The sequence below is a fragment of the Vicugna pacos genome, chromosome 30, assembly GCF_048564905.1.
Source record: "Vicugna pacos chromosome 30, VicPac4, whole genome shotgun sequence".
NCBI lineage: Eukaryota > Metazoa > Chordata > Mammalia > Artiodactyla > Camelidae > Vicugna > Vicugna pacos.
In genome coordinates, this window is record NC_133016.1 from 2,046,028 (window position 1) to 2,073,496 (window position 27,469).

A 27,469-nucleotide genomic window follows, 5' to 3' on the forward strand; every position below is an offset into this window, starting at 1 on the left:
GTGTAGAGCACAATTTTTCAGTTCTACATGAGCATATATATATTCATTGTCACATTTTTTTCTCTGTGAGCTACCAGAAGATCTTGTATATATTTCCCTGTGCTGTACAGTATAATCTTGTTTATCTATTCTACAATTTTAAAATCCCAGTCTGTCCCTTCCCACCCCCTCCCCCTTGGCAACCACAAGTTTGTATTCTATGTCTATGAGTCTGTTTCTGTTTTGTATTTATGCTTTTTTTTTTAAGATTCCACATATGAGCGATCTCATATGGTCTTTTTCTTTCTCTTTCTGGCTTAACTTCACTTAGAATGACGATCTCCAGGAGCATCCATGTTGCTGCAAATGGCGTTACGTTGTCGGTTCATTCATTTCTTGAAAGCCGGGCAGTTCTGCAGTGTTGAGCAGTAAGGGGTTGGTCCCAGTGCATCAGTGAGTGAGAACAACATGAGATACTATTTGAGCACACCTCTTCATTTATAGAGAAGTAGACATTTATCCCTCCAGATTTATGGACTAAATTTAACCACTGAGTTAGTCAGCTTGCCAGATTTTGCAGTCCTTCTAAAACAGTCTTCAAACTTTCTGAGCCTGCAGTGTGAGACTTCAGTCCTTTGTGGGGAGAGGGCCATCATCCTGTGCCCTCTCGGAGGGTCATTTTTCCTCCTCCCAGTACTGGTTTGTGTTTTCCCATCCAAAGGAAGGGGAATCCAGGGGGATCCCTGAGGGTGGCGTCTGTGTCGTGTGTGCGGGATCTAGACACACACAACACACATGTTCATACACATGCTTTGCCCATTTGTGGAATCCCAGCGAGTCTGTTTGCTACATACGGTTACTTCCCGGAGACTTTCAAGGCCAGTCACCTGACAGCTGCAGTGACTGCTGGCTCCCTGTCCGTCAACACAAAGGCTGTTTTCTTGCCTCTCCTGTATCTGGAACCAGTTCGGAACGAGCCCCGACGCCGATGACGCTCTCCACGGCGTGACGTCACCGTGCAGAAATGCAAAACATCCTTCTCTGTTCACTGCAGGAAATTCACCATCTACTTCAAGAAGTTTTATCACCTCTCTCATTCCGTTCCTGTTTCCTACATTTGAAATAAACGCCTTTTGGCACCACTGCGCCCGCCCCCCAGCCCCGCGTCAAACGTGTTGAATGTCTTCCTGATTTCCTCTGGGTGTCGGCTGGTGGGCGATGTGAATGCCGCGCTTGTGTTAAAGAGGCGTTTTCTGAAACTATTAACTAAAGAGAAGCGCTTAATTCATTATGTCAACCAGCCCTCCCCCCTACTCATTCCTAGGGTTCCTGCGGGCGGAACTGGAAACCAGTTAGGATTTGACGTGCTCGCTGCGTTTCGTATGTGCATGTTAATTTCAAGCTGTTGGTTTTCCTTCGTCGCGACTTTAGTTGAAGGTTAATGCAGTTAAGTAAGATTAATCTTGCCCTGGTGTTTTGTCCTCAGATGGTAAACTCCATTGTTCAAACAGTGATGCTTCAAATGCCATCGGAGAGCCTTCTCTGAAAGCTGCCGGCTCACGTTTGTTCTGATTTTAATCTTGCGGTTCCCTTGATTCTAGAATACTCCTTCTGTTTTTCCCGCATGGTGGTTATTCGTGGAAGTCGGTGGGGGTGCTCTCGTGCTCTGGCAGACCTCTGTGAGGGCTGCACTGTTCGGTTGTGCGGCCCCCAGTTCAGCCTGTTTTGGAACTGTCGTTCACGTGTGAGCCCGCTTTGTGCCACAGAGCATCGCTTTTTTGACTCCTCCCCCGGTCCCATCTCGGCATCTTTTTAACCTTTTCTCCGCAGCTGCTTCAGACAGTTATTTGCCGTTCTTATATGCGAAACAGAGAAGTCTGATAATCCCCTAGATCAGCGGGGCGACTTTCTGAAGCTGCCTCGGGAAGGTGGGAAGGCGCGCCTAAAACCTGCCCTGCTCCCCGCTCGCGTGCAGCGAGTTCCAGCAGTCAGGGGCCTCTGCCGGCCTGACTTGGTTGCTCTGGGAAGGTCATTGTTTTTGTTCTTGGTTGTTGCTAAGAAAATTAATAGGAAAACTGCACTTGGAAACCCAAAGGCAGAAATGAGCTTTTCTGGTTTTTTTTCTCTTTTCCCCCCCAGGGGAGAGACCATTCTAATGCAGATACCGTCCAGACAGTGCCTCTCAGAAAGGGAAGCTAAAGACACACTTGCAAGTACCCGTGCCCTGTGGCAGCGTCAGCAGACCCCCCATGGACGCCCCGGCAGCCTCCCGACCGCGACCCCGACCGCCCCGTGGAGACCCTGGAGGACTCCCCACCGGACACCTCGGATCCGAGAGCCGCTGGGCTGGAGCGGAAACTGGAGGGGGAGCCTGTCCTTGTCACACGTTTAAAACCCAGCGACGACGCTCTGCTCTAGAATTACGTGCAGGTGGTCTGTAGCACACCCGTGCTCAACCACTGCAGTCCCGTGTTCTCTTACAATGAACAGTGGTATTGGCAGGCATGGTAGGGGCACAAGGCATCTATCTTGTTCAAGACAAGCTTGAGACACTGGAAAAGGTTCCCATGCGCATGGGACAGAGTGAAGCCGCTTAGCACTGTAACAGAAGCCACCAGCGCTCAGAGGACGGGGGGGGGGCGGACATCAGCACACAGAGTGGGGGTCGGGTTGACAGCGCGCTCGTGCGCAGCCCCTCCTTGGCTGCTGGGTGTTGAGGAGCGCCCCACCTGCGAAGACGGCCGCTGGGGCGCTGGGGAAGAGGGCTGGATGGAGAGGGTGGGTGGGGGGACCCTCAGGGCCCCGTGGTCCCGCCACGTCTGTGTCCCTCGGGGCTGGTTGTGTTTCCCACGCGCCGCACCTCCCTCCGAGTGTGCGCGGTGAGTCCGGCAGCGGAGACGCATCCAGGGGAGCCTTCGGTTCTGTTTCAGAAAAGAGAGCTAGCAGAACACTAAGAAAAGCAGGCTTCTTTGTTTATTCTCAGGACCTTTTGGTAACAGGGCTATATTCTGCAAACTGCTTACAACGGAAGACTGCCCGTCTTAACAAATTATCTAGCCACTGATTCCCTCCCCCCCTTGGACCCCCTCTTTGGTCCCGGCAGGAGAATCCCGGAGCAGATGGGGGCCAGGTCACCAGGGTCCTGCTGCTCCAGGGCCACCTGTGCTCCCTCCCTCCCTCCCTGCCACCCCCATCAGTCCCAGCAAGTTAATGTCTTGTCTTCTTGGTCCGGGGGCCTCCACTGGGACGAGTCCCTTTGTCCCCAGAGCAAGGAGCCCCCCCGGCCCGTGGGTGGGGACGGCTTTATATACCTCTTCCTCAGTCACACAGATGCAAGTTTTAGTGGTGGAGGGGTGGGTTAAGGCCCGTCACAAAGGATCTTCAACCTTGCAGTGTACGCAGTTAAAATTGTATTCCACAGATATAAATATTTTCTTTTCCTGTTACCGTGACACTATGTGTGATGGTAATGTTTCTGAGAGTTTCAGATTTTTGCACATATGATTTTATGCATTATCAAAAAGTTACTGCTGCCTTGAATGAAGATGTTCTGTGAAATTTTTTGCAAAAGCTTTACTAGGTTTTTTTTAATTGTGAAGTTTTGTAAAGGCAGGAAGTGGATTAAAACGAGCATGCGAGATATATTTTTCAAAGAAGCAATAATTTTACGTGTACAGAAATTATCCTAACCTTTAATACTGGTCAGAGGGACAGTTTACTTAATACCATAACGAGTTAGTGCAGTTTTTGTAGAAAATGGGCTTCTGATACAAAGACTTGTTTAAACACACACACACCCCCACACACCCCCTAAAGTGTGGTTTTCCTGTTCTAATGATTTGTTGGATTATATTATTGTTGTTGTTGTTACTGTTTTGTTGTTGTCTTTAGTTAATATTTGGTTCTGGATTTTACTTGTTACTGAATTTAAATTACTTGACCGTTCAGGTTACCTTGCAACAAATGCAAACAATGCAATGTACCTGTCTAGCTTACACACACACCCCCACACACGCACGCACTTATCCATACACGCGCGTGTGTACAGATACAATTTTTACTTACTTCTTCCTGGTACTCCGACGCCAGATGTGTTCCAGAGCGACGCTGTCTCGGTGTATCTAGGAACGTCCGGCAGATACTGCTCAGCGGCTGCGACTTACTGGCCTGTGAGGTTACTTTGAGCAAAGCTGCAGAGACACATTCCCCTGTTCACCTTAGAAGTCAGAACGCCGTTCTGTCGGCGTCTGTTCGATCACTTTGAGAGTCTCCCCACGGTGACTGTTTCTGCAGTTTCCGGCTTTTATTTTCTCGGCTGAACGTGAAAGGTGACGGTTCGGGAACGCACGAGGGCCAGTGGTTCGGTCTGTCTGTTTCTCTGTGTTTTAGTTATTCAAAGGAATTCTGTGCCCAGAGGGACACGGAGGAGTCCTGTGCATTTTTGCTGTCTCAGACGCGGCAGCAGGAGCCCGCTGGCCTGCGGGGGTGCAGGTGTCATCCCGGGAGACCCCTTCCCGGGGGCCCGTGGGCACGGGGGCGTGTTCCCGGGGTCCGGCTGGCCGGGCAGCAGCCCGACCCAGCGGGGACACCTGACCTGCCTAGGCCGCACGGGGGGCAGAGCCAGGTTTTCCCTGAATCCAGCAGCCGGGGGCGGGGCCCCCCGGGAACGGCGCCCTCCGAGACGGGCCGTTCGGGGTCTGACCGGCCCCTGTCTTCCCCTGGGCGCCAGTGTTGTGTGGGTTTGTGGGTGTCAGTGCGACCATCGTATTTAATATGATTTGTGTTTTCTTATTTATTTAGCCAGTGTGTTCTGATCCGCTCTCTCTCCGCCCAGTGACGATTTCCGCATGGCCTCTCCTGAGTCGTCTCCTGACTGTTAACGCTCTCTACTACCTCTACCGATCTGCTGTTTCCTTGTTTCTTAACAGGATGTTACAGTGTTGGCGTCAGACGTGACTTAGACAGTAAAGGGTCTGGTTGTCCGCCCCGCGGCCCCTCCGCGCGGCTCCCGCCCCGCCCGCACTTTCTCCTGCTGCTGGTCTCGCTCCTCCTCCCCCGCTCGCACCTCTTCCTCGTGGCTGAACTCAGATAACACAAGCAACGAGCTCACAGGAGTCCCTCAGGTTACCACTCACTCGTGTTCCTTAACTTGAAGAATGAACATTTCAGTTCTCTGAAAAGTCCGCTCTTGGCATCTTTCCTGGGCGGGCGGCAGCGGCCCCGTCACCCTCCTGCCTGGTTCCTGGACGGCCTGCGGGCCGTTTCCCTGGGTGGGGTTCACCTGGGGCACAACGCAGTGCAGGTGTTCACGGCAAGTGGATTTTGCCTTTTGGGTTTTGAAAAGTATTAAAGGCTTGAAGAGATTACCCCAACACTGACTGACTTATTTTTTAAACCAAGGAAGGCACTCGTTTCTTGAAGTGCCTCCGGGGCCAGCTCGGGGGTTACACGTGGCCCTTGGGTGAGGTCAGGGGGCATCGACTGTGCCCTGCGGGTCACATTCGGCCCCTCTGTCACAGGCTGCACAGTGTTGCCCGCGTGCACACAGCTCTAGTAAAATTCGGCACGCCTCTGGGATGTAGCCTGGGATGCGGCAGGTCCCAGGGGACCTGGCTCAGGACGCGTCACCTTCCTCTGCCGGGAGTTTAAGTGTAGCTCACGGGATGGGTGTCTGTCTCCTGGGCCACAGGAAGTGACTGCGGTTCTCCGCCTGCCGGCAGGACTGTGCACCCCTGGGGTTTCGTGGCCAGATCCTCCTTCTTTATCTTCCATCTGTAAAACAGGCAAACTGTCGCCCCGAGAGATTCCAAGGATCACGAACCAGGACTGCATTTGTTTGACTTCATTTTTCCAGTGGCAAAATGTCCACGAGTCTGAAGCAGCGTATGTGGTTTTACTGCTTTTAACTTGAGTGAGTTCTAATCACAGAACATTCTATACACTGAGCAAAAGGAAAGGAAAAAACCACAGGCCAGGACTGGGAGTGACGGTTTAGGTGCCGGTGGCGCGTGTGTGTGAGGCCCACACGTGGGGAAATGTTCATTCTTCAACTTGCTAATGATGCTTCGAGGCAGTAAGATGCGAGAGACCATAGAATTTGTATTTCTTTTTTAAAATACAATTTATAACATTATATTTTGTACTCTTTATATTAGAATTTGTAACTAGATTGATGTATTTAACTCTATTTCTGAAAAAATAATTCAATGTTTCAGTTGTGTGATAAAACTATTTAGATAAAACATATTCATTCTATTGGAATTTGAAATCAATAAAAATGTCTTGGAGTTCTCTGCTTTGTAAGACCTTCGTCCCCTGCTTCAGGAGGTGGCTTATGTCCTTCGGCAGCCTGTCGGGGTCTCTGGTTTTAAAATTTTTGTCAGCTGAACACAAACCCGAGTGTCAGTGCTCTATGTAACAGAAGCGTTTTTGGATGATTCACAACATAGTACATTGAAAAAGATGCTGAAATGGCCAGAGTACTTTTTCAGATGTTTTATGGACTCCAGGATAGACACTGGTTTTTTTTTTTTAAGGTGACTTTGTGTTTCTCATATTCCCCCCACTCCAGCACCTTTCCTGTTTCCCCGCGCCAGACACACACACACTGTTCTTCCCCTTGCGACGTTAAGTCACACGGGACATCCAGGAAGGGATGTAAAAAGAATCTTGAATCAGATGAAATAATTGCATCAAAACCTGCAGAGGGACGGTGCCCAGATTCGCTGTGGTTTACTGCGTGGACGGCAGAGGCGAGGCTTGGGGCCCCAGGGCCACCGACAACATTTTAGTTTAAAAGCACAATGTGTTTCAAAGTTAAAGGGTATAACTGAGGGGGGAGGGTACAGCTCAGGCGCAGAGCGCGTGCTTAGCGTGCACGGGGTCCTGGGTTCAGTCCCCAGTCCCTCCATGAGAAAGTAAACAAACAAACAAACCTAATTACGCCCCCTCCCCAAACAAAGAAAAAGATATGATTGTGTCTCAATTGGCAGGAAGAGGAAGCGGGGTCGTACGTGATCGTGGCTTGCTGCTCGGGGGAAGGTTTATGCCTTCATTTATTGGGAGCCTCTCTCCTCTCGGGCGGCTGGTTTGCACAAGAAGGATGCTGACCCTGCCCGACGTGGGGAGGTGACAGCACCAGCCTCTGAGACGCTGATAGCACCCTTGGTGTGGCGCACTGGGTGTGTCAGCCTGGCGTGGGGAGCTCCCTCCAGGTAACGGGCATATGATGGTCATAGGTTCAACCCCCAGAGAGACACCTTCCCTAGTCCTGGTGGGTGTGTGTGGGGGGCTACGGCTAAACGTGCGCATTCCTCCGGGGAGCAGCGGTCCTTTCTCTCTGTCCACCCATCGGTCACCGAAGACCGAGCATGTGATGTCCTGCCACGTGCCGATGTCCTCCTTGGTGACTGGGAAGCGGATGGTGACTCCACACTGGCTGTGTCTGTGACTGGCCGCGCACCTTGCTGGTGCGGGAACTGGGCATGGCCACGCCGCACGCGCACGCACACACACACACACACACACGAGTCAGTCCATTTACGTCGGCGCCTTTGTTCCCCCCTGGCTATCTTGCTGTTGGGAAACAGCGGGTGCATTTCTGATTGTGCTGCCCACGTTCTCGATCTCACCTCCGTACGAGGTGAGGTGTCCTCCAGGAGATTAGCACGGTTGTCGAAAGGAGAGGTGACGTGCTCTGGCCTGTGCGTGCGTGAGGCGTCCCCGGGGTGTCCGACTTCCTCCCTGCTGACCGACTGACGTGCCAGCTGGCGCCGACTCTGAGGCCGGGGAGCCCTGCAGGGCACGGCGGGAAGCATGTGTCTCCTCGGGGGAAGAGGGGCGATGCCGGGGAGGGAAGATTGCAATGAGAACACGCGCGCTCTCTTTTAGAGAAGTCAATATGTCTAAACGAAAGTTACATTTCATTACTTCAGGCTTTTCTGTTTCACCGGAGTCTAGTCAGTTGGCAACACTGTGTTAATTCCTGGTGGGCAGCATAGTGACTCAGTTATACAGATACACCTGTTCATGCTCTGTTTCACTGTAAGCTGCTACAAGGTGTTGAATCTAGTTCCCTGTGCTCTACACTAGCTCGCTCTCTGTCTTTTCAACTAAAGAAGACATGAGAATCCCGTCCCACGTCCGCTCTTAATGGGACGTCAGATCTGCTGAGAAGGGCATCAGAGTAAACCCTTAACTTGGTTGCCAACAGTTTCCACTTTGTAACAGCAGGCAGGACCTCGCCTTTCATCGTCCTGGGATTTGTCCACAGAGGGGCAGTGCTGCGGTCACAGGCAATGTCATTCCCACGTGACTCTGTGCCTCACCGGTCTCCTCGTGTCCTGTTCTGTTCAGTCCCGGGAATTACATTTAAGGGGTGGTGAAGACAGACTAGAACACTTCCAGGACAAGGTCACAGAAATGGAAGGGGGGGTTCTTTCAGAGAAGGAGACTGTCACACGAGACGGGAGAGCAGTCGTGGGATATTTGGAGGTCTGCTGTGAGAAACAGCAAGCCGAAACTTCTGGACGTTTTGCGTTACAGAACTGCGACTAGTCAGGGGAGGGCTCGCCAGGCAGGGTGACCTGACCTGGGGCTCAGGCTGTTCCGCAGTACAGGGACCTGCCCTTGACCTGAGAGCCCCTGACCCCGCAGAGGTTGAGCAGAAGCTCCATGTTGACGTCGGAGGGAACTGATACCCGGGTCCCTGCACCGAGAGGCGAGCTGGAGCCGGATGAACACGCGAGTCTCATCTGACCAGGAGATTTCAGGTGTCTCTGAAATTGTAGAAATTGCACAGAAAGTTTTTGCCATTACAAATACATTTCACGAGTTCCGGGTGCCTGCCGCGGGTAAATCCAGCCCTGGTTCTGGGATAGAAAGAGAAGGAAACAGAACCAGCCCTTGGCACTGTCCTGGTGGAGGAGGAAGGCGGACGCTGACTCGAGTTCTAAGTCAGAGGGACACACGCTCTGGGGGTGTGGGTGGAGGGCAGATGGGGTCCACCTGCGGGGGGAGGTCCAGGAGCTGATAACAGCAACCTAATGCCCAGTGTCACCAGGGCCGGGTGGCACCTGCCTGAGATTTTGGAAACAATTTTATTTGATAAAATGATGGGGATAATTACTTTGGATTTAAAACAAAATTTGCTTCTGATCTCAAACCTTAGTTGACTTGGATAATCTGTGAGAAGATCTTGATAGGAGAGAGAGAAGTGACATGTGAGTTTCAGGGAGGAAGAGCCTGAGGAAGCGCGTTCTGCGAGCTGCCTCCCGGTGCACTCAGAACGTGCTCTGAGTTGTCAGATCTGACAGAGGATAGGGGCCGAGATCACTGCTGATTACTCCTCAGTGACGTTAACTCAAAGTGAGGCTTCAGGCAAAGAGGTCCACGACGTGAGTGTCAGTGGCCTCAACAAAGTAGCCATCCTGCTGGCTTTGTGTAGGTTTTGTGCATCCGTCCTGAGTTACCGTGTGCGTCTGTCACCCTTAAGTTCAAGAACGAGGGAAAAGCCAGCGGTGGGCAGTCCGGTGGTCGAGGAGAGGCTTGAACATGAGACGGAAAAGGTGAGACCTTTGCGTTAAGAAAGACAGGCACACAGTTTTGTCCTGTGAACTGTCTTAGTCTAGATGTAGGTGGCACACCTGCCAGTCTTGGGGTCAGTCCAGAACAGCAGTGACAACAGTCTCGTGCTGGAGACATTTTCCTCTGTTTTCTCTCATTCAAGCCCCACGGCACTCTTCACAGCAGGCACAGTTAGCTCCATGTTGCAGGTGAAAAACTAGAAGATCAGAGAAGGTGGCAGAGCCTACAGCCCCAGTGACACAGCCAGTAACTTGTGGCCACACCACTGGTGTCCAGGGGTGTGGGGCTCGCCAGCCCCCTGCTCTGTCCTGCTTTGATGCCCTGCGTGCAGCTCAGTGATGAGTGATCATCTTCATGGGATGTGGTACTGCTTTCCAAAGCGCTGGGACCTCCATCCTCCCGGGGTCACCGCAGCCACCTGCAAGATAGATGGTGTAGGTACCATGGCTCATCTTCAAGAGATGGGCGGAGGGCCATCGCCAGGTCAGAACAAGGCGTTTTGGGTGTCTGAGCCCATGTTTCAGAGGCATCAAACTTTCTCTTGGTTGACCTTAGGGAACTTAACTAACACACATGGAGATAAAGACGCTGATTGCGATTTCTGCAGACCTGCGTGTGAGTTCCCAGATGTCGGATGCTGAGTGCGCACATCTGCTAGCCAGTCTTGCCCAGATTCCGTCTTTCCTTCTCTGTTGACTTTCCCCTTCATACTCCACACATCCTACTCCCTGAAACCACCACCAGTAAAAGCCTTCCTTCGGTCGTCTGGTCCCTCTCTGCCTATTGTATCCTATCTGTCTGTTAACGTCAGTCTTCCTAAAACTGTAGTCCATGCTCACTTCCCCCATCCTGGCTTTGAAGACCACCGCCTGCTTCACCGAACCATCTCACGATGAGGTTGTCAAGGACCTTAGAGTTGCAGATTGCGATTATTTTTTCCTTCTATTCTACATTTTTCTCTCTCTCTTTCAAGGTTCCTATCTTTTTTTCTTTTTCTGTTTTTTTATTAAAGCATAGTCGTTTGACAATGTTGTGTCCACTTCTGGTGCACAGCATCCTGTTTCAGTCATACGTGTACACACACATGTTCCTTTCACACTCCTTTTCATTGTAAGTCACTGCACGACATTGAATACAGCTCCCTGTTCTCTACAGCGGAAGCGTTGTTTATCTTTGTTGTATATCGTGGGACCTAGTCTACATTTTATTCTAACTTTTTAAAATGGAAAATCACACTCACACACATGCTCACTCATATTCATCATCCAAATTCAACAGTGACAGCATTTTGCCAAGTATTGTCGATCTGTTTCACTTTGTTGTCATGATTGTTCTGACGTGGAGTAACTTAAGGGCTTCCCGGACGTCATGACATTTCAACAGTGACTGCTTCAGTACGCGTCTCTGGGTCACGTAGTTTTAAAAAACCACAATAACAGGAATGTCACATTCCTTATGTTCCTTGGTCCTTCGCTGGAATCTCCCCCCCACCCCAGCCTCCCTCCTGGCATGTTTTCCATCCCTGGGTCTCTTGGTCTTCCGTTCTCCTTTGCATGTCCACAGAAGGCTGGACCACGGGGTCCCCTCCCTCCGCAGTAAGCGGGCTTCACACTCCGGGAGCCTTGACCACAGGCGCCGCCCCGCGCGCTGGACAGGTCTGCGGGAAACCCCGCGGGAGCACCCCACCTGGAGAGCGTTTTCCTGCACGTCTTGCTCCAGCGACTCTGTCTCAGTAAATGGCGTCACAACCAACCACTGGTTGAGTCACCCAGGCCACAGACAAGGAGGTCGTCCTGCCCTCTCCTTCTCTGAGCCACACACCTGTCCGTTCCACGGTCAGGGTCTGGCCCCTCCCCTCACCCACCGCTCCCGCCTCGGCGTCCCCTCTGAGCCCTGGGATGTCCACAGTGGTCGTTCTGCCTCGGACGACACCCTTCCAACGCACTGCCCTTCTGTGGCCACGGGAGTTTTCTGGACTACATGTCAGATCCTTCCACTCCCTTGATTGGAATCCTTGGAATTTTCTGTTATTTTTTGAAAAATGCTGACTTCCTTCCCATGCTGTGCGAATCGTCACACTCCGCAAACGTGTATTTCTGAAGGGGTCTTGCTCTGGCTTAACTGCTTTGTCTTCCTTCAAGACTCCACTCAAGGAGACCTCTCCCCTGACCCCCAAAAACCTTTGCTGGCCCTACCTGCACCTCCCACCCCGCCCCAGGTGGGCACCTGCCTCTCCTCTAAATTCCCCAGCGCCTTGAGCATCCCTGCTGGGCACTGAGCTCGGCGTCTGTAAGTAAACCAACCCCCTGCGTCTCCCACTGAGCTCTGAGTTGTTTGTAGGCAGAGATGCTGCGTTTCTGCAAAACAAGCTCATCATACTCGTGATGAAATAGAATGGTCTTTTTTAATTATTAGCATTATCCAACAGTGATTAAAGAAGAGCTAGCTGTATTCTCTGCGGGCAGGAATCATTTAATAAAACCAGGCGAACAAGCCAGGGTCCAGATCCGGTGTGAGTCCTCCAGCCGGCTTTCAGGTGCGTCTGCTGGGATGCGGTCTGCCGCCTGCTCCTGGCAGAGCTGCTGAGGGAGGCCGTTAACTGGGTTCTACGCGTTTCACCCAGCAAGTGATCCGGCTCTGGCCGAGGCTTGTTGGTTAGCGGAGCCGCTTCCAATGTCTCCTGGTCATTCTGCAAAGAGGACAAACTCCAAAGACACGGCTTTCGTTCTTTCTTTATCTGGGGCGGGAAGGTGGAGTCACGGCTCCAGAGGAGAGGGAACTGGGGCTCAGGGGGCTCCCTGCTGTGCTGGTGGGGGGTGGGTGTCTCCTGCACGCACTCTGCTCGGGGCCTGGCGCTTGCCGTGATGATCCACCAGCGGCGTTTTCATAAACCCCCGGCGTCCTCTGACTTCAGGAGACACTCTTACTTGGGGGGAAATTCGCAGCCGTGGGCTTTCCTCCCCCTCCCACACGCTCGGCGCACCGCCTGACGGCTGCCCCGGGCGGTGGTGCGGAGCCTGCCCGGCAGGAGGACACGGGCCACCTTCCTGCCCCGCGGGCCCCAAAGCCCCGGGGAGCATGCGCACAACCCGGAGTCGCCCTCAGGCTTCGGCGAGGACTCCGCCTTCAGTTCACCTTCGCGTCAGACCGCCAGGGCCCTGCGAGGCTGGAAAACGCGCGGCGCCCGCGCGCCCGCCGTCCTGCTGTGCGCGCGGGAAGCTGAGGGCCGAGGCGGCGCGCGAGCCCGGCGCGCGCAGGGCTCCCGGAGCGTCCTGGTCCCGCTGCACTGTGACAGCGCTGGGTCGGCAGTGTGACTGTCGTTCGGGTTCCGCCGTGCGCACCTCGGTCGTCCCTGCTCCACGCTTCCTCGCTCTCCCCGCGCCTCAGTTCGCGTGTACGTCCCCCGGCTGTGTGCAGGGCCCGAAGGACACGTGGAGCCCTGGTTCTCTTCCTGCAAAGCTCTCTGCGGAGCGGACCCCTGCCAAGTCGGGAGCAAAGCAGGTTTTCCCCTGGAGCATCAAACGCAGCCACGAATATTGGCACCATCTTCCCCGGGGTTGGCGAGGGTGGGGGGACACCGGGAGCTTAACGCGCATTTTAACTGGGACTTCTTTTCCTTTATCATTTGCTTTGCTGGGGTTTCACCCTTTTGCCCCCACCTTTCCCAATAACGTGCAAGATTTGGCTCCACAGAGGGATTGTCAGGGCTTCTACCACAGGACGGGACGATGGAGGCGAGGAGGGGAACCTGCCACCTTCCGGGACCCACGCGCCCTCCCCGGTTCAGGGTCCCCGACTGCTTCTCCAAAGCCGGTCCCCGTGCAGCTGCCCGCTCCCACCACTAGATGGCAGAGAGGGGTCGTACTTGAACGTAAAACGACCCGCTTTCACACTCACTCCATTCATTACGTCCATCAGCAAGCAAGTATTGAGCACCTACTGCATGCCGCACTGGACTCGCCGCCTGGCCAGGGGGCTGCCGAGGTGACGACGTATGACGGCGCCGGGGGCGGGCGGCGATGGCGCTCCTTCCCCGTTACCGACGTGAGCGCCTGCTGGGTGGGGGTCCCGCGGGGTCCGGGCGCCCGGGATGCGGGGCGCCGTCCCACGAGGGCTTTTACGTTCTGGGGTGCGCCCCAGGGTCAGAGGACAAATACACAAATTTCAGGAGCTGAGTGCAGCAGACAGAAGGGCCGAGACGTGAAGAAGAGGCCGCGGAGGCCGGCAGGGCCTCTGGGGACATTCTCTCAGCCAGAGGGTGGCCAGCACATCCAGGCCGAGGACAGAAGACAAGGGCCGGAGGGGCCCGGCCCGCCGGGCGGCGGGGAGGGGCAGAGCCTGCGGGTCCCCGAAGGCCGCCTCGGGGTCCTGCGCAGCAGGCGGGACCTCACTTCCGCTGCCAAAGGCCTCCGGGTTTGCTGTTGGCGGAGTGGATTACGGTGCCTCCGGGAAGCGTTTGGGGTGAGGAAGTGAGAGACCTTGTCCTCGGGCCTCGGGGCAGCTCGGGCAGGGACTGGGGCCCAGGTCCCGAGTGTGGAGGAAGGACAGACAGGTGCAGGGGGACACACCCGGGCTGTGGGGGCTTCCTGCCTCTCGGGGCCTGAGCGGAGCAGAGCCAGGCCTGGGGCCTCCGAGGTGCAGGGCCCTGGGGGATCTCAGGGGTCTTGGAGTGGGGGGCGTGCTGCTGACTGAAACGGTGGGGCTGGGGTCGGGACCTCGCATCCTCAGAGTTTCAGGAGCACCGGACGGCGGCTGTCCGTGTGGTCTGCATGAGACATGGGAACGGGGCTGGGGATGGAAAGTGAGTCCTCGACGTCACACAGCATCTCTGGTCCTGAGCTCGGGGGCTCTCTTTGGGAAGCGGGGGTGAGCCAAGTGAGGGAAGAGGGACTGGGGTGGCCAGGCCCAGAGTTCATCCATTCTCATAGGATGAGGGAAGAGGCCAGAAGCCCCATGGAGAGAGGACGGGGCTGTGTGGCTGTACAAGGCCTGGAGGACAGGTCAGAGCCCCGGGCAGGAGAGTCAGGAGGTGGGGCCGAGGCTGGGGTGGGCAGGGTGGGTAGCCAGGGCTCTGGATGCCATGTTCCCCGGGGGCAAAGGGCGCAGGACACAGCCCCCTCCCCTGAACCCGCTCATACATCTGTCAGGAATGACTCCAAACCACCAAGGGGTTTCCTACTTTACTAAAACCAATCGGAAGAGTCTGGAAAACTGCTTAACGTGTCAAATGTACGTGACTGACTTATAAGGTCTTTCCAGATCCTCAGATTCAAGTATTTTTCCAGATAAAAGCTGGACAGCGAGTCCACCTATACATACAGTTAATTTCACTCAAGCTGGAACCATTTCTGGTCCAGGGATAGACTCATATCTAATATTTTTGGGCACCGCTTGGACATGGTGCTAAAGCCCACTGTAACGTTTGCTTTCCACATTCTAGTCACACGTCTGCGGTGCTGTCTGCGACGGGAGGGGCTGCTTGTTGTGGTGGGGACCTCCCCCTCGATGAAACCCTCGGGCTTCTGGGGGCGCCCTTCCCTACCTTCTGCCCGGCTGCTTCCCTCCCCCGCTCACCCTCAGCTCCAGCGCCCCTTCTCAGACAACCTTCCCCACTGTCTTGTCGAAATGGGATGTGCTCCTTTCTCCAGTCACTTTCTGCTCTGGTTTCCTTCCTGGTACTTAGCATCGTGTGTCTTACGTACGTATATGTATATATGCGTGCGTTTGTTGTTGTTTGTGTCCCATGCTAAAGTGTCTTTATCTTTCAGGGATCTGCAGGCTTATTAGACTAGGTTTATCCTTCCTCTCTCTCCAGATTGTCTTCTCAACGACCATCTTTTCAGAAGGGATTCTATCTAGGACAAGAGTGAGGTTCTGATGGTGTCAGACCACGCCAGACAACCACTGCCACCATCACCATCAACACATCATCACTATCATCATTGTCACCACCAGCACATCATCACCACCACTTTCACCACTACCATCATCACCGTCATCATCATGACCACCATTACCACCACCGCCATCATCACCATCATCACCACCATCATCATCACGACCACCATCATCACGACCACCATTACCACCACCATCATCACCATCATCACCATCATCACCACCATCACCACCATCATCACCACCATCACCAGCACATCATCATCATCACCATTCTTACCACCACCACCATCAGCAGCACCATTACCACCACCATCACCATCATCACCATCATCATGACCACCATTACCACCACCATCATCATCACGACCACCACCATCACCACCATCATCACCACCATCATCACCACCATCACCACCATCATCACCACCATCACCAGCACATCATCATCATCACCATTCTTACCATCACCACCATCATCCTCACCATTGCCATTATCCTGATATGTAAATGATGGTGTCCTAAAACAAAATAAAAGCTGGAAACATAGACCTAAGATTTAGGGAAGAGATAAGATTGAAAACAAAAATTCGTGTGTGATTAGTCAGTCATGGCTAAAGCCAGGTAAATATGTGCACTCTTTAAGGAAAAAATAAAAAGGAAAAAGAGGTCAAAGTATCACTAGGTGTCAATGCTTCTGCAGAAATGAAGGAGGAGGAGGGTAGCTGGTTAAGGTTCAGACTTGCAGCTGCTGGGAAGGGGAGAATTCAATGCTGCAGTGAGATCAAGGCAAATGTGGACCGCGATGAGGCGGCTGTGCTTTGAAGGAGGCCACCTTTGTGGGTGGGGAGGGTAGGGTTTCCAGGGAGGCTGGAGTGCTGTAACTCAGCGTGCAGGGTGCGCCAGCCACAGCACCAGACGTGGAACGCCTGCCCCTCCAAGCCTCTGCCCCTCGGTGGAAGCCGTACCCATCTGGCCCTGTGCTGGACACCGGCTAGGTCTGTGATTTACCACAGTAAGGAGCCGCTTCTGACATGTCTGCTAGGAGAACTGGAACTTAAACTTGCAATATTCATAGAAAACATTTTGAAACCACTTAAATCAGTTACATAATTATTATATGGGCTCTTGGAAGAACGTTGTCATTGGAGATGCTCTGATGAGTTCTTTTACCGCGTTACCACTCAGGGAGCCACCAGGGAGCGTCTGTTATGATGTAAGACTGCAGGGGAGACAAATGGAGACCTCCCTGCAGGAGCTACAGTGATGAGCTTATAATGTCACTGAAATGTCTTCTCATTAAAATAATTTGCAAGGCAAATAGATAAGTGACCATAACAGAAACTAAGTGGCATCGATAAGGCCTGTTTATGATTTTCAGATAAATTCTAGATTGTGGCACCATGAGCTGGTATGTTGTAGAGCGCTTCTCAAGGTCAGGGCCGTCTTTCTACACCGAATACCTTACGCTGTGATGGGGGAGGTTGGAAAGAATTTGTGGCGGTGTTTGCAGGCTATTTGAAATTCTTTTAAATGTACTGGACTAGATCAATTCCGTCTGAAGACATGGAGGGGAGTCGCAGATGAAAGCACTGTCGGTGACCTTAGAGGCACTGTGAAAATTGAGGCAGTGCCAAGAAATAGACAAATGTCGCTCTAGTTTTTAAAAATAATAAGATGGTAGATTCACACAGCCCGTTACCGGTTTGCTTGAGCAGTCTTCTGGAAGACGTCATTAAGGAGATGGTCTGAGAGCGCCCGGAAGAGGAACAATTCACTGAAAGCCGTGTCAGTGGCCCCTCCATCTCCCCCTCCACACCCCCCCCAGCCCAGGGCTGGAGTGTCATCATATTCTAGAAATGGCTACTGAATAAAGAAAAATTACTGAAACAATCATATGGGTCTAACTAGATTTCTTCCTTTCCTTATTAAGAGAGAAATGAGGGAGTGGGGGTGCAGCTCAGTGTGAGAGGGCGTGCTTAGCACGCACGAGGCCCCGGGTTCAATCCCCAGTCCCTCCATAAAAAAGTCATAAATAAATAAATAAGAGAGAAAGGATGTAGCTGGACTGGGCCTCACATTGACCAGCTGTTCTTGCCGGAAAGTGAGAAGTCGGACCCGGACATCAGTACAGTTAAAAAGACTTCTTCATGAGCTATTTAATTCCTCTTTAAAAAGAGGTTTGAAGATCACCTCCGCCTTGATTGTCAACGCCTCTGGGAGGTGGGTCGGTACAGCGTTTTTACCGCTGTTTCATAGTTTGGAACCCTGGACCGTGGAGGGGGCCCTTGTGATGACCTGGAGCGAGACCCCGGGTCTCCCCACTCAAGCTCCTGCTCTTTCCCCTTTATTGTGCATGTCTGCTTGAAACCTCAAACATGCCGTGGTCCCTGGGGTTCTGGAATGAACTGTAGGCCCTGCGGGTTTCCTGGGGATGTGCGAGCAAGCGAGACTCCATAAAGAAGGTGGCACGCTGTCTGCCCCCCTCGCCCGAAACAGCCCCGTCCCGGGTTGGCGCTGTTTACTGTCCGTGCCGCACCCCCCCCCCCCCCCCCGCCACGGTGCTCCCGGGCATCCTGCACCGGCAGAGACAGAAACAACGCAGCCTGGAAAGTGGTGTGGACGGCACGCCTGGAGGACAGCTGGGGCTGTTCAGAGACAGCGTGTCCCTGGGAGGCGCTCACCCGAACACAGTCCCACATAAGCCAAAAGGAAGGGTCGAAGTAAAGGAGCTGCCGCAGCCTCTCTGTGCTTTGTAGGGAAAGGGCGCCCGCCCCTCACGTGTCACCCTAAGTTGCTCGGCCCTGTTCTCCATGGGAAAATGATTTGGTGTCACGTCTGTAGCAGGAAATCGCCCTGATCTCAGGCTCAGGCGAAACTAGGCTGATTCTTTCAGGGCTGTCGTGCGGGTCCTGGGCTGACACGCAGGAGAACGCGCGCGAATACTCAGGTGGTGCAGGGGGCGGCCAGGAAGGGCAGCAGCCCCGCACACAGGGCCGAGGGGAGGGCTCACCACCGGCGGAGCCGGAAGCAAACCTGTGTCAGTTACATTCACCCACACCCTGTCTCTCCTGAAAAATGGCCCTTTTAGAAGGTTGTCTTGGCAGCCACACCAAAACCGTGCCAAGGATTTAGGCGGAAAAAAGGATGTGGGCATTTCAGTAACATGGTCTGGAGAAAGCGATGTGAGGCCCGGCGGGCTTGCAGTTCACCCGACTTCCGCAGGGAAGTGAGGTTAATGCCAGAAAAGCTTTCACAAGGGGGACTGTCATCAGAACAGCCGCAGGGCTGATGAGGGCGGAGTGATGAGGGACAGCCCGCCGGCTGCTGGCTCTCGTTCAGGGCTGTGTCCAGGGCCCACGTGGTCCGGACCTCTGCTCTGCCTCCGCTGCTGCCCAGGGGCTTTTCCAGGAGCGGGGCAGCCTTTCTACTCAGAGGGGCCACCATCTCCGCGTACCTCCCCCCCCCGTGCGTGCAGCGACGCTGGAGAGCCCTTTGCTGTCTCTCGGTGGCCGAAGCATCCAGCCTCCATCCTTACCCGAACGTCTCCCTCATCCTGCGGCGGCGAAGGTCTCAGGATAGATCTCTGCATGTGTCCTTTTCTGCATCTCACACCATGTTTATTTTAAAGATACGTCACCTACCTAAGGAAGGACTATTGTCCAGGCGGTCTTGCCTGATTTTGGATTTAGTAACACCTTCTTTTAAATGAATTGTCTGGGGAAAAAAACAATGGGTGAGCATCATGCGTGCCGCGTCTCTAGCTGAAGATGGACTGTTAAAACCTTGGAATGTGCCTCGGAAGGTCACGTCTCTTCTGCCATCACCCGGAGGCTGGTTTTTTGGGGTTTTTGTTGTTGCTTTTTTTTTTTCTATTGCGTTCTGAAACAGAGAAAGAGGCTGTGACTGGTGGTCCGTCTCCTACTTTGGAAATAAATGGACCGGGCTGACCACAGACTGAAGGAAAGAGGCCTGTTTGTAGCAGCAGCAGTGTGTCACCCTCCTCCTTCCTCTGCTACATGCTGGTGGGGTTTTTCTTTTCCTTATTTTTTCAGTATGCCCTATTATTGGCTATTTCTTCCTTTTCACTTTATTTTTTAAGTTCCAAATAGTTTCCCTTTAATATTAGACTAAACATGTTCATTAAAAAAAATTAGGAAAGACTGGTTCTCAAAAAAAAAAAGAGGAGGCGGGTGGAGCTCCGTGGTTGAGCGTGTGCTTAGCATGCACAAGGTCCTGAGTTCAATCCCTGGTATCTCCATTATATTACAAATAAAAAAGAAAAAGTAACTATCTGAAATCCCACAATGAAGAGAGCAGTGCTGTTAGCATCTTGTCGATGCGACTCCAAAGAGCTTTTATATACGATACGTCAGCTAATACAACAGGGTGTAATATCCTATGGTCTCCAAAGTGCGTGTATTTTACATGCTGTTCTGTAACCTGGTGATTTCATCTATTACGTGAGCATCTTCTGTGCTGATGAATTTGCACCTACAGTACCCTTTTTAGTGGTTGCAAGGCAATCTGTTTTGTGGATGTAATATTTACTTAACCAGTTCCGTTTTGATGGGCCTCTAAGTTACTTTCTATTAAAAAAAATTAATAGAAGCAAAGGTCTTATAAAAGATAAGCATCCCTTGCTCACCCATGCCTGGGCGCCACTGCAGTCTGTCCTGGGTACATACCCTGATCTGAAACAACCATTGACTAGTCTTATCAGTGACCGTCCCAACGGGCTCGCCCAGTTCACCTCTGCCCTGGCCCATTTCTCGGCACCCTAAACATCTTCATTCATTTCCTTTTAAAGCAGGCCCCTTCTTCTTAACTTTGTTTTTATTGAGCACCTAATTCCTGTCTATTCGCCATTCTGGTTTGGGGCCAGTTCTCTCATCTCTGGTTAAAAACAAGAAGGGAGCAATTTGGATGCTCAACCACCCTCTGCTTTTTGGTGACCAGGAAGGAATCCAGTCCCATAACCTGATTAGTATCTCCTTTCCCTTCTCCTTGGCTGCCCCAGGGCCTTGACACCTCCTCTGAGCCTCTGTACTGAGCCTCCTGCAGTGTGAGCGGTGAGACCAGCGGGGCGGTGCCCCGGGTGTGTGAGTTACAAAGTAGCGAGTGGTCCGGGCTGCACTCCCGCTCACACCTTCCCTGAGCTCAGTTCATGTTTCAGTCAATTCCGGACAGTTTCCACCATTTTCCTCCAGGTAGTAAAGGCTGATGGTGGCGTAGACACTTGCCTCTACCCCATAATTTGTTTAGCTCTTTGTGCGATAGATTTCGTTAAAAAAAAAAAAAGGTTTATTTGTTTTGACAAGTCCACATGCCACCCTTGTGTTGTTCCATGAACGTGTCACAATATAGAGCAGTCCCTGCAATTAGCTTGGTGGTACGATGACTTAGCAAATGGCTGCTTTATAATTTTTGACAATTTGCAACTCAACCAAAGTGCTCCCTATAATAGCCCTCGTATATGAGACTGCATTTCTTTGGTTATGATGGGGGCAGGGGCCAAGACAAACCATCCGTATCCATCTGTCAGGAACAGCAGTGGGTGGGGACGCCCAGCAAGCTGAGGTAGGAAGTCCGCAGAGACAGCGGTGGGTTGGGATGAGGGAGTGACCCTCTGAAGCCATCATCCTTGGGTAACGAGTCGGAGGATGGATTCTGCCTCACGGGACGCCCTTGGGGGAAGACTTCAAAGCTCCACACCCTCCATCTCTTGGCTCAGACTTGAATTTAGATCTAAGGGACACCCTCACTAGTATTTCTACTAATTTCTTCCACCTGAAGAGTCATTATTTGTCATATTTCTTGACCATTCTAGCTTTGGTTGGAAATTTTTTTTGCTTAAATATTTAAAGTTTTGGGCTAAAAGGACAGCCAAAGCAAGCCCTCCCCCCATTTCTCCAGGTGTTTGGAGGGGTTGTGTGATTACGTACTTTGCAAACACAAATCAACACACAGCATTACAACAGCAACAAGAACCACTCGTTTACCTTAAAACCCCACTGGAGCATCAGACTGGGACCATCAGGAGGCTGGTTTTACGTCCTGGTGATTGTTAAGTAAAAATAGAGACCGTGTTATTGTCTGCATTTGGTAAAATGTCTTCCTCACTTAACATGCTTTATAAATAATAACATTAATAATAGTGCAGCTGAAACACTAAATGTCTTCTCAGTTTTTGTTTGTTTGTTTCTCTCGCCAAGTTCGAAGCCAGCTCCTCATTCTCGCCTCGTCCCACTTACCCCGGCTTCTCATGGCATTTTAATGAGTTATTTTAGCCTGAAACATACTGTTGTGCTCTTCATATACACATCTTATTTACATCCACCTCTTAAGGATGATTTTAGTATTTGCTCTTTGGAGATTCTGAGCTATTAATGTCACCGCTCGGAGGCTGAGAGGTTAATTAACTTATCAGATGGCATCAGACGAAGAGGTGGCGGACCTGGGATTAGAACTTGCGCCTGCCTGGCTCCGAAGGCTGACTCTTCTCGGGCCGTGGCTGCTCTCGCGCTGGGGTCCCTGGAATCAGCCCCTTAAAGACAGCAGGGGTCTCGCCCAGGGCTGCGGAGCGCCCGGAGCGTCTCGAACGCCGTGCGTCCGGCTTTCCCGGAAACCAGGGTCCCCGTCGGCGCAGCCGCCGCAAGCCACGCCCACTCCCCGTGCGGCGCGTTCCGCGCGCCCCCCGCCCGGCCTCGTGCGGGAAGAGGGCGCCGCGCGCCTGCGCTTAGTGGGAAGCCGGCCCGTCCGCTCAGCGAGAGGCTGGTCACGCGCAGGCGCGACGGATGTGGCCTCTGACTCAGGGGGCCCGGCGTCCGGACGGGCCGGGGCGCTGCAGGGACGCACGCGTCGGGATGCGCGAAGGGACAAGAGGCCGGGAGGGGCGGGAGTCAGCGGGCCTCTCGGGGGGGGGGGGGGGGGGGGCGGCCCGAGGCGGGACGCCCGCTCACCGGCCAGGATGCAGGGCGGGGGAGACTGGAGAGCACTCACTCCCCGGGCCCGGCCCTTGCCGGCGAGACCCGCAGTCCCGCGAAGCCGCAGGCCCCGGGTGAGACCCGCTCTTCGGGAACGTGGGGCTGAGCCTCTGACGAGGCGTTCTTGGAAAATCACCAGCCAGAGCACGAGTATAAATGTGTTTCCTCTCATCACGACTAAATTTAGACATTTGTAAACTTTAAGTCGTTGAAGTTTGAATCGACCTGTGTAACTAAGAAGCTAATCTACCAGTGCGAGTCTTTTAAAACATCAATAAAGGTTTTCAAGCAAAGTTCTGACTTCCGTTATCTTTGTTCTTCCTGGGGTAGGTTGACTGGGTTTAACAAAGAACAACTGTAAATAAACTTCTCTTCAAATTCAAATATGTCGACACTTTGGTCAAAACTCTGTGATTAATCCAGGGACCCTTGAGCTGGACCCATGTGGACTGTTTTTTTCCATTTAAGCAACAGACGAAAGTTCTATACTAACAGTATCTTAGAATGTAAGACGCATATATAGAGCCTTCCAAGTAATTTTCTTTTTTTTTTAATGGAGGTACTGGGGATTGAACCCAGGACCTCACACATGCCAAGCCCATGCCTCCTGCTGAGCTATACCCTCCCCACTTCCAAATAAACTTCAGATAAAACTGGTCTGCAAACATTTTGCTGCCCTGGGTAGAATTTCCACGGCAGGACCACACTCTGTTGACTACATAGCCTTCCCTTCCCGACGGACGTCTGTCCTCAGCCCACAGTTCTTATCACCAGCCTAAAAGGAAAAAGACTCATCTTGGAAGGGTATGTGAGCAGCTTTGACATTGCCCCTCGTAAAAGCCAAATACAAAAGGGAAAAAAAGAGAAGCGGTGGTCACGTCACCAGCCTTTAATCCCCAGACCACATCTTCACTAGGCCCGGGGCTGGGGTCCTGCGAGGCTGCTTGAAGTTCTTTTCAGTTCTGGTCATGTGAGTCAGGAAAGTGGAATTACTAAAGTAAGAAGTCATACTAGAAATCTATCATTTGGACTCAGAATGGGGGCGAATGTGAGCATTTGCAGATAGAAAATTTTCTGTGCAGACTGGACTGCAGATTCATCCACATTTACTGCGTTCCTATCAGAACAGGGAAAAATTCTTAGGAATCTCAGGTCTTGCTTTTATGCAGGTATTTTGCGTGGCCAACCACGATGGGGCAGTGATGGCCCAGAAAAATAAGTGTGAACCAGGCAGCTCCACAGTGGATGGTCTTAGTTTTTGATATATTTACACCAGATCATTTTTAACAATTAACCTTGTGACGATGACCACAGACATTTAAATTGTGAAGCTAACAGAAATGTAACCACATGTATCTGTATCAGTATGATTTAAATCTGTGTCTGTATCTACAGCTTCACCTGCACTTCCATCTACATCTGAATCCAAATCTTGGTTATATTTCTATCTGTATCAACATGACACAGATCTAGAATATATACGCTCGAGAGGAAAAGAAAGCAAGGAGGAGTAAAATCATAAGACGTTAGGATGTAAGTGTGTTTTTAGCACTTGAAAGTGAAGGTAAATTTTGGCTTTCTGCTTGTCCTGTGTTTGGAAAATGATGGCTGTGAATTCAGGGGCGATGGGAGCCCCCCGTTTGTGCAGACCGTGGATTTGTGGAGATGTTGAGCAGCCTTTGTGATTCTCTGTCCTCACCTGGATGTAGCCCTGCTCCTTCTGGAGGTGAAGGCAACAGGACTTGTCAGGACCTTTATCCAAGGAAACCAAGGACCCCACTCTGAGAAGACAGCTAGGTTCCCTTTTTTTTTTTTTAATTGAAGTAGAGTCAGTCTACAATGTAGTGTCAATTTTTGGTGCACAGCATTATGTTTCAGTCATACACATTCATACACATATTCCTTTTCATATTCTTTTTCATTATAGGTCACTACAAGATATTGAATATAGTTCCCTGTGCTGTACAGTAAAAACTTTTGGTTTATCTATTTTATATATAGTAGTTAGTATCTGCAAATCTTGAACTCCCAATATATCCCTTCCCACCTCCTTTCCCCCTGGTAACCATAAGTTTGTTTTCTATGTCTGTGAGTCTGTTTCTGTTTTGTAAATAAGTTCATTTGTGTCTTTTTTTTTTTTTAGCTTCTACAGATAAGTGACATCATATGGTATTTTTCTTTCTCTTTCTGGCTTATTTCATTTAGAATGACCATTTCCAGGTCCATCCTTGCTGCTGCAAATGGCATTATTTTATTCTTTTTTATGGCTGAGTAGTATTTCATTGTATAAATATACCACAGCTTCTTTATTCAATCATCTGTTGATGAACATACATGTTGTCTCTTTGTCTTGGCCATTGTAAATATTGCTGCTGTGAACATTGGGGTGCATGTGTCTTTTCAAATTAGAGTTCCCTCTGGATATATGCCCAGGAGTGGGATTGCTGGATCATAGGGTAAGTCTATTTTCAGTCTTTTATAGGTTCATTTCCTAGGACACATTCCATCACCCTCAAGCTTGTGCCAAATCTAAAGCGTGTGTGAAATGAGAGGTGGGACGACATGGGCTTAGTCTCTGCTTTTATCCCTGGCATCCTCACCTTCTGAATTTTCTCTTCCTCTCTTTAAGCGACTTATTGCTCAAAAAGAATGAGGAGGCAAAAGTTCAACTGCCTCCTGCCTAGTCCGGGCTCAGCGAGCGGAATACAGCCTTAAGGATGAGACCATGACGCGCCTGCCGCAGGGGCGCGGTGAGGCAGGAGTCTGCGAGTGGAGAAGGGAGGGGGGTGACAGAGCCACACGTCGACCCGCAGACAGTAAGAGCGGCACATCCCTTAAAGTAGCGCCGTGAGTGCGAATGTATTTGAGATGCTTGGCTCAGTACCTGGCCCCAGGGAAGAGCTAAGAAAAGACCGCTCGTGGGTACTAACAGCATAAGCCACAGAAGAGCGACACTCTTGGTCTCAGGGTCCACTGCCAGCCCCTCACCGTGGGCTCCGAGTTTGTTCTGAAGGGCTGGAATTTCCCGAAATTTCGGGCGGGGAGCGCCAGGCCCGCTGCCCCTCCTTTTCTCAGCCCTGCCCTCTGTGGCTCTCACCTCGTCCAGGGGAGCAGGTTTATGTCCACCTGCCTTGTGCAGGCGCAGCTTGTGGGGACTGGGCCCCCAAAGAAACTGCTGCCCTGCTGTTCCTGAAGCCGGATCTGCCTTCCTCTGAAATTTCAACATTAGGGCTGTGTTGCTTGAGTAGACTTTTCTAGAAGTCCAGTGTCCCATGGTCTGTGTGTCATCTGTCAGCTGCCCTTACACTGGCTGTATCCACCCCGTTCTTCATGACTCTTCAAGATCCCAGGTTGCCTGAAAAATGCATTCCAGGTAAGAATGGAACTGAGGGGAGTGCTGTCTGAGAATAAAACAGAAGACATGGCCACTCTCGCCACCAGCGTGTGACTTTCAGTTATTTATGGGGATAAAATACCATTCTGGCCTTTACTTGATGCCACGAACGCGACATGATGCAGATCCCAGACACGGGGGTCAGGATGACACTTGAACACGAGAAGAGAATCAAGGGTGGAAATTCTCTTTTCACTCAGCTGAAGGCAGAACTTCTTTTATTTTTATTGTAGTTTTTTTTTGTATTTAATATACAAGAATCTGACAAAGCAATACAGGATAATCATCTAATAATATCCATCTTACCCCCATAAAATTATTATATCCAGTCTTAAAATGTTAAATATGTCACTATTAGAAGAGAATAACATAAAACTCAGTTTATAATATTAAAACTCGTAGCGTGGCACAGTGTTATCAATCAGGTACCCTGCTAATATTACACGTTCCCCATTTTTCTTTAATTTTGCATTTTTAGTGTAACAAATTGAGATTAAAGCAGCAGGCTTTTGTTCATAACCTCTTGGTAGTGAGTGGCAGAGAAGTTAAAGGAGAGTGATGACAAAACAAATCACAGGAACCCCTAATATTTAATAACGTTTCAAATAGATTACTGAGATTTAAGGTCCTGAGTGGTAAGCAGCCCTGGATCAGTGCAGAGGGTCCAGTAATTACAGAGCCGTTGCGTTAGCCCACTTCTGACTAAATGCAGACAATTAGAGAAAGGTGTGAATTAAATCAGGCAGCATGGAAGAAATTGAGATAGCCCTCTTGGAAGGTTTCAGTTTTCCCTCTGTATTCTTATCAACTCTCTGAATATTTCACTTTAAAGACAGAGTAGCCTGTGAAGCGTGGACTTATTTTTTTAAAATGCAGATTCATACAGCTTAACACAAATGGCTGTCTCTCTGTACCTCCAATGGAGCATTTAAACGGCAAAACTATTTTCCTGTGTGTGTAAAGACGTCCTCGTGTGCTTATTCATTATGTTTCTTAAGAACATGGGCTGCAAAAAGTTGCCTTCAAAGTTTTTACTGATAAACAGGGATATGTCTTTGAAAAGTTGTTGAGATTGGTTCTGAGTTGAGGACTTTTAGACAATTACATTTAAAAAAATGTACAGTTTAAGTCAGCCACGCCTTCTCTTGGCTGTAATATGCACATCAACTATGTTGTGATGAGCTATATGGCAAAATCTAGTTCACCACATCAAACTTTCTGACCCAGGTTGTAAACCCAGCCATGTCAGCCTCTGCCCTGTTACCTCCAAGCCTCTCAAGAGAGCGGTCCCTCCGTGGAGGATTTGGGTAAGTTTATCACTGGTGTGGTACAATTGGACCTGATTTGTCCACGTGGAGAGCATGAGCTCTCCAAACAAAAAAGGACTCCACATGCTGTAATCTTCACATTGAGCGTTCTGCTCTGCACACGTCTTGAGTGTATCCGTTTAACCTCAAGCATGTCCTTAAAATTTGTACTAGAATTTTTCAGTTCTCTGAGAGTTTTTATGGCTAAGAAACAGAGGTGCCAACAGTAGTGCTAAGAGAGGGTCCCGTGATTTCTCCTCCATTACTAACAAGGTATCAAAAGATACACACTCCCCAATGTTCATAGCAGCACTATTTAC

At 51.2% G+C, this 27,469-nt stretch overlaps 1 protein-coding gene across 6 annotated transcripts in view; it reads left to right on the top strand.

Moving 5' to 3' along the window:
- Window positions 1-6,270, top strand: part of ZNF516 (zinc finger protein 516) — a 95,612-nt gene extending 89,342 nt beyond the window's left edge. For all 6 annotated transcript variants that reach the window (XM_072952022.1, XM_072952026.1, XM_072952024.1 and 3 more), the window contains one exon: window positions 2,119-6,270. In XM_072952022.1, coding sequence (XP_072808123.1) covers window positions 2,119-2,178 — 60 coding nt within the window. In that variant the 3' untranslated portion in view covers window positions 2,179-6,270. The remainder of the gene's footprint in view (window positions 1-2,118) is intronic.
- Window positions 6,271-27,469: the final 21,199 nt, after the last annotated feature.